Source organism: Priapulus caudatus, unplaced genomic scaffold (assembly GCF_000485595.1).
Source record: "Priapulus caudatus unplaced genomic scaffold, Priapulus_caudatus-5.0.1 Scaffold21, whole genome shotgun sequence".
Lineage (NCBI taxonomy): Eukaryota > Metazoa > Priapulida > Priapulimorpha > Priapulimorphida > Priapulidae > Priapulus > Priapulus caudatus.
Window position 1 is genome coordinate 446,803 of NW_014577082.1, and position 7,391 is coordinate 454,193.

The 7,391-nt window shown below is 42.4% G+C and overlaps 2 protein-coding genes across 6 annotated transcripts in view; both read right to left on the reverse strand.

Annotated features, from left to right (window-relative positions):
• The window catches only part of LOC106812708 (60S ribosomal protein L9-like), a 15,802-nt gene extending 9,057 nt beyond the window's left edge, over window positions 1–6,745 (reverse strand). Inside the window, exons 1-2 of one of the 3 annotated variants that reach the window (XM_014816659.1) lie at window positions 6,709–6,745; window positions 6,396–6,442 (exon numbers count right to left, since the gene is read on the reverse strand). In XM_014816659.1, coding sequence (XP_014672145.1) covers window positions 6,396–6,441 — 46 coding nt within the window. In that variant the 5' untranslated portion in view covers window position 6,442; window positions 6,709–6,745. Of the gene's footprint in view, window positions 1–6,395; window positions 6,443–6,616 lie in introns of all 3 variants that reach the window. The other 2 variants (XM_014816653.1, XM_014816668.1) reach the window with 2 other exon arrangements.
• Window positions 1,402–7,391, reverse strand: part of LOC106812680 (stathmin-1-A-like) — a 10,629-nt gene continuing 4,639 nt past the window's right edge. For 2 of the 3 annotated variants that reach the window (XM_014816617.1, XM_014816626.1), the window contains exons 4-8: window positions 3,788–3,970; window positions 3,152–3,304; window positions 2,373–2,525; window positions 1,855–2,007; window positions 1,402–1,627 (exon numbers count right to left, since the gene is read on the reverse strand). In XM_014816617.1, the coding sequence (XP_014672103.1) occupies window positions 1,559–1,627; window positions 1,855–2,007; window positions 2,373–2,525; window positions 3,152–3,304; window positions 3,788–3,970 (711 nt within the window). In that variant the 3' untranslated portion in view covers window positions 1,402–1,558. The remainder of the gene's footprint in view (window positions 1,628–1,854; window positions 2,008–2,372; window positions 2,526–3,151; window positions 3,305–3,787; window positions 3,971–7,391) is intronic. The other variant, XM_014816634.1, reaches the window with a different exon arrangement.

Below are 7,391 nucleotides of genomic sequence, written 5' to 3' on the forward strand. Positions count from 1 at the left end.
CCAATTGAAGACAGTGTTCACTTGTTGTAGAAAAATATATGTCTCAGTTCGAACAGAGCTTGTCACGCAAAGATCATTATGAAATCCATATTCTCGCGATCGCTTAGCACGCGAACGTGACTGAGTTAACGAACTTAGTACATGGCTAAGGCGGGCGCTACTGCATTTTTGGAAACACACGCTGCCTTTCGCCTTCATGTGCAGCCGCGCAGTCAAAGCCGCCAGTGACGGGCGGTTGCGATAGATACATAGACGACTCCACATGAGTCACGATCGGCAGTATGCGGTCTCCAGATTAAGACGTAGCTATAAACAGAGTAGATAAACGTAAAAGAAAGCGGCAGTTTTAATTTGTACGTTTTAATCAGACTGATACCAATAAATAATCTTGATATACAAATATAGTTAGGCATAAGATCGTATTGTAGCCAATCCATTAATCCGTAAATGAATAGTATGATAGATATAAAACCGATGATGATAGAAAGCGCATTTTCCAATTTTTGACGATATCTGTGATCTTGAAGGCAACCAAACTACCCAAGCTTGGAAAACTAAAAGAATGATAAAAAAAACTATCAAAAATATGAGACAGATATCGCCGTCATAATTCATCACTTCAGATACATTCCACCAACAAATTATCGTTTATAGCCACATTATAAAGCTAATCCCGATTTCACCAGAGACTAGTTAAATATAGACTTAATTATAAAAATTATACATTATATATTAAAACGTATATACGATTTCACAAAGATTCACGTGTATATATGTTAGCAAATCACAGGACAACATAACGCCTGACGGGACATGAAGAAACGACATGTAGAAATCTGCGACTGTTATTTCTTTTTAATAATTGACCTTAGAATTACTATATATGAAATGTTTTGTGGATTTAATAAATGCGCAGCATATGGCTATTGATAAGGCATTTACATAGATAGTTAACAGTACTATAAGGATTTAACTGATGTACGCACACTTACATCAAGCAGTCCTAAACACGTTGCACTTGTACGGGGCGCTAAGCTACGTGTACACATACCTCTATGCAGTACATTGATAGTAGTAGAATCGTATATAATTATGTGCACAATATATTAGATGCTTAGAACCGGTATTAGAATTCCTGCAGCTCCCCAACACTGCTAAATCTAGTAGGCCTACTTGGTCAATCTCGTACTCGTAATTGAAAAAGAATAGATTGTTGTATTCAAGCAGAAAGTAGTCAATGTTTGTCTACTGTCTTTCACGACAGTGCGTCTGCGTGCGTGCGTGTGTATTTGCTTGCTTTCTTGTGTGCGTACGTGTGTGTTTGTGTGCGTGCGTGCGTGTCTGCGTGTGTTTGCGTGCGGGTATGTTTGTGTATGCGTGCGCGTCGAGAATGTGCGTGTATGTGCGCGTATGTGTGTGTGTGTGTGTGTGTGTGTGTGTGTGTGTGTGTGCGCGCGCGCGCCCGGGGTTGTGTATGCGTGCGGGCCGCGCGTGTGCGTGTATGTGTGCGTGTATACAGTAATGGATGATCTTCGGCGTCAAGGCGAATGTCAGGCGGTTAATTTCCTTGTTGCTCCTCTTGCTGTCTCTGCTCCTTTTGGCGTCTTACCTCTTCCGCATGTCTCTCCTGAAAAAGAAATCACCTATGACGTTACTGCTCGTATTTCTGCGTGATAATTTGCCTACCTCCCGTCGTGTTTCGCGTAAAAAAGTGTAGCCAATGTTATCTTGGGGGAAACATGGCGGCCATATCTGCGAATCAGCGTGTTTGGATCCCTCTTATTGTTGGCGTGCGCACGAGCCCTTGTAGTGGGGGCGAATTTAACGGAAACAGTATGTACGACAGTATCTTACACGATCCTTTAACTTCTTTTGAACTGCGCTCAGATGAATATCTCTATTTTGTGAGGCAATTTTCATTTTCTTTGCTAGTTTCTCCTCTGTGACTTTTCCGACTTCTTGTAGATACTGCTCGCATGTTTGGCGCACCTCATCCACGTGTAGCTCCTTCGCGAAGGAATAACCGAAGTCAAAACCGAAATAATTGAGTTATTCCCAGCCACGTGCAAAATGCTCATATAACAAAGATCAAACGATTATAACACACGCCGCTATTTAAATGTCAAAATAATACTACACGCATGCGCAAAACGTGCAATATCGTCAGAGAAAAAGGTAGAAGCCATATTAAAGACGTTTGTATGCATAGTAATAATAAATTATAATCATAACTATATTATTATTACCATAATTCTTATAATTATAGTTGCTATAATTTAGAAATTGTAAAATATATAATGCCACACGCGTAGAAATGCGAGATATTCAGAAATGCTTGCGATGGTCTTTGAGATGGCTGTCGAAGGCCTTACATGGTTCCTGCGCTTCGACTGGATTGCTTGCAGTTGTACGCTGCGGTTACGGTGCGCCTCTCCCATCTTCTGGCCGAATCTCTCTTCTACGCGCTTTGCATTCTCCTGCACATAGGTCTCGCTCGTCTGCCGGACATCGTTCACACGTCGCTCCTTCACGTTCGTATATGCATGCATGCATGCGTGCGGACGTGCATGCGTGCGTGTGTGCATTCGGTAGAGCGGCCGCGTGCAAATAGAGGTAACGAACAAAAACAAAATGTTATGTGGCATGCGATCGAACAAAATATACGGCAACACAAAAAATAAGGCGGTCATGTCATGCAGTTACACGTATGATACAACCAAGGTCATACTATTTAAGAGGACTTGTGTCAACCGAGTCATTTGTTTCAAGAGATAACACAATGTATTTTTTATGACACAAATCCCCTTTGAAGAGCATGCATGGGGTATCAAATGCCAGGTGAAATGACGAAAACCCTAGGTGAAAACCCCTCCCCAGGTGAAAACCCTATTTAAAGGGTTATCGATTAACGTAAAGTAAGAGCTGGCGACGCGGAAGTCCCGGATGTAGCTGCATTAATCCCCGACGTAGTTTCTTCCACGCTTTAAATGTCTGTCTAGCTAAAAATGCGCAGACGCCGATTGCACGCCCATGCAGCGATACAGCTTGCGTGACGACTGCACGCCAAGGTTTGATGTGTCACCTTCTACGGTTACGGTACAGGTTTTCATCAGACACAGGGAAATCGGCGCCGGTCAGTTTTTCTCCTTACGTGCTCTCTCAGTTTCTCCATCAGCTGTTCATCCTGTAGCCGCTTGAGTTCTTGCGCTGCTCCGTGTTTCCTATCGATGAGTTCTCGCTTCGTCTCGCAGACGTCACGCGCTTTATCTTCGCCGAGTTTTCGAACTTGCAGAACGCGCTGCTCCTATTGGTCAGAATGTTGCGTCATGCCTCATGAGTATTTTATATAATCTACAAACGTAGAATTCCATTGGGTACCACTAGACTTTCTGTACCTGGACCCCCCTGCGTTTTAGGAGTAAATGGCCAACCAGTGATATGGAGTATATCTCAGAGTGCATCTCAAGAAGTTATGTAAATAGTCAAGTTATCCTCTGATGGGCTAATATATTGCTGTCGACTAATATATACTACAACAACATGACATCTAATAAGATAATTATACTGTCTTCTTATATTGCTCGTGGATTCTAATCATGAACTCTTCGGAACATACACAAGTGCGTTAAAGTTGCGTACACCTGCAATTTTTATTCAATTTCACTAGCAGAGCGATGGGTATGCCGTGTGTAATTCGTAGGTAGTGAGAGTGACTGAAATAAACGGGCTAACGGGATAGTAACGATCTTGCTGGATATTTCAGTTTAGCATATAGCCGTATACCCACACGCTCGTGAAGGCGCTCCTGTAATGCCTTCTCCTGCGCCTCCTTATTTTCCTTGTTCGTTTCCAGTTTTTTCTGCAGCTTGTTTTCCGCCTCCTGTACGAATTGTTCGTCGTGCTCGGCCTTCTTTGATTGCGCCTGTTTTAGCTTCTTCTGCACCTGGTCCTTCTTCTGTGCTTCAATCATCTGCCCGATAAAGGAAAGACACAATTGTATATCAGCACAATATAGAAATTAGACGAGTACGCATGGAATAAAGTGTAGAAATAAGAATGCGAAGTGGCAGTAATAACAATTAATGGAAACACGAAATAAGAACATTCACTGAATCACTATGGTGAGTCAAGCTGGGCGGGTATCGCGCATTGTGGTGCCATTTTGGTTTTGAAAAATTCGAATTAAATTGCTCTAGTTCTATCGTAACATTCGGTAAAGATGGGCTATCGCAACGGCTGATGGGATATTGAAACGAAACCTCAAATCGTAGAGAAATCGTAACTGAGACTGTAACCTTATAATGGTAGTTATATTAATTGCGAGCATATAACCGCGCAACTCTCCACAATAAGAATTTTCGCTCGTGAGCTACTCACGAATATTAATCACTTGAAGTCGCATGCAGATTTATCAAGTGTTTGCGTGTGTGGGCGGGCGTGTGTTAGAGTGGATAACGGGGAGTGCTTCAGGCTATAGGCAGCCGCCATATTATTGAGAAACCATTTGTAAAACTGCCGTTTGGCTGTTATGACTTCTCACGCGATTTCATATGCTATACTCCACGCCACGGCAAGCTGCTTTAGCAAAAAGTCGTATAACCTGCCTGCTCAACAGGTTTACTTCTACTGCAAGCAAAGAATCGCTTGTCAAAATCAGAATTTTATCGCACACACACACACACACACACACACACACACACAGAACAACGATTCCAACTTTCCTGGGTTGTTCCATCTATCAACTCGCAGAATTCTTAATCTCGACCACGTGACTAGAAATAGTTGAAAAATATTCCTCTCAGCATTATACGCAGTTGTTTTCTTGAAGCATCTTGGTGTTTGACCCAACCGCCTATATAACCACCTGCCGCGCGTACTGCGCCGTTGGCGCCAACGTACAAGAGTCTCCCGCCGCTCAAATATCATGGATACGCGGCATACGCCCCTGACATGCATACTCATCTGTAAACACACGCCGCCGCCATTGCTGCTGCGCTGCACACTGACACATAAATATATAGCAGGTAAGAAAGCGTGAGCCCGAAATTCGCTCGACGCTCGCTGCATTTCACATGATTACAACACAAAAACTCAACCTTCCGACTCCATCTTTGCTGCCAATTGAAGAACAGTGTTCACTTGTTGTAGAAATATTATGTCTCAGTTCGAAACAGAGCTGTGTCACGCAAAATCATTATGAAATCATGAAATTCTCGCGATCGCTAGCACTGCGAACGTGATGTTAACGAACTTAAGTACATGGCTAAAAGCGGCGCACTGCATTTTTGGAAACAACAACGCTGCTTTCCGCCTTCCATGTGAGCCCCGTCAAAGCCGCCAATGGGGCGTTGCTATAGATACCATAGACGACTCCAACATGACGTCACGAATACGGCCAGTATGGGTCTCCAGATTCCAAAATTCATTAACAGTGTTAACAATCGCGAGAATTTCATGATTTCATTCGTGATTTTGCGTGACACAGCTCTGTTTCGAACCGAGACATAATATTTCTACAACAAGTGAACACTGTTCTTCAATTAGCAGCAAAGATGGAGTCGGAAGGTTGAGTTTTTGTGTTGTAATCATGTGAAATGCAGAGCGTCGAGCGAATTTCTGGCGCACGTTTTCTTACCTGCTATATATTTACGACGTGGATATTCGTCCGAGCATCGGACACCTGTTCGTATGCGCTATTCGTCCGAGCAATTGTTGCGCATGTGCTGTTCATGTAGCATGCCGCAGGCGCACGGCCTCTAGTGCCGGAAATAGAGAGTGAAGGGAGGGGTCTTTCAAATTTTTAAATCTAGACACTCTAAAATGCTATTTACCCTTTAGATTTGATTTTTGGCCCTTTAGGCTGGGGGCCCGTAGCGTTTTGCTACGGCAGCCATACGGCTGTGACGCCCCTGCATACATGCATTGCGTATGTGGTTATACACCATAGATAGTGTTTGGTACTATCACTAGCCTATAATATATACGAAACCGAGCGCATAAAAAGAGAAACGAGTCGGTTTATAGTTAGTGTTAGGGTAGCGCATGCGCAACAACTGTTCGGACGAATAGCGCATACGAACAGGTGTACGATGCTCGGACAAATATCCACATCCATATATTTATGTGTCAGTGTGCAGCGCAGCAGCAATGGCGGCGGCGTGTGTTTACAGATGAGCATGGACGGCATTTACAGGAAATTGTCGGCAATAATAGGTGAAAGAGAGTATGGAAACATTAAGAATTTGGTAGTAAATAGATTTCGTATATATTTAGTATTATATTTTATTGAAACGCTTCAAGTGCCTGTATCTGTGACACTGTCACTGTCACCGACACTGTTGTATTTTGCCGGTATCAGTTTGGGATGTTATTACAATGTCTATTGCAATACTTACCGCCAGCCGGAAACTTTACCGTCTGATTCGCTCGGATCAGCTTCATTCTACGACAAAAAGAAATGCGGGTTTTTTTAACGAATTGTGAAACGAAAGGCAACATTGATGTATACACACACACATTGACAACGTTGGGATAGACGCCCGATTTCAGGAGCATAACTTCTACATAAAACAAAAACGTAGTTAACAGATTTAGAATTTGACACACTTGATCATACCTTATTTTAAATTGGTCATAATTACGTTTGATTGTAAACTAATAAATGTGCTACAACTAGATTTAACAAACGCTTTGAAAACAAAATCATACTTGAGCTATGGCCGACGAAAAAAAGGAAGTACAAATGCATGCAGGGAAATGTTTACTTCCGGCAAGCGGTAAAAGTGGTAGCGGAATGAAAGGCAAAAGCAAAACAGGCGATACTGTTCAGTACCACCACCACGCGATGGACTACAGTCAGGAGTGAATAATAATAGATATTCTATTAGATAATCTCTAATTACATATTCTCTAGATAATCTATTATTATTCACTCCTGCTACAGTGGATGCAATAGAAACATGGAGACACTAGTCTAATCATAGATATAGAATGAAGATATATCTTTATTCTATATATCTATGGTCTACTATATATATAGTATCAGGATATTTGTCATTGATACACTCCTGATAGTATGTTACTTCTATGGTGGTTCATCATCATCTATCATCATAGATATAAGCCGCGTTCACACGGAGCGAAGGAACTCGGGTCTAAAACGACCTGTGTCGAAAACGACACGGAGCGTCGTTGAAGAGAGCGTTCACACGACGCTATGCGAGCTGTGAGCTGAGAAAAAAAATACAATGCGTCCAAGCGAACAATGCGAATTAAACAATCAAACTCTTCTGACTGACTTCCAACCTTTGCTTCCAACTATTCTGTTTACTTTCGTGACTTTATTCTGTTACTTTCGTGTTGTGACGTACTAATTCCAACCCGAGTCGCGC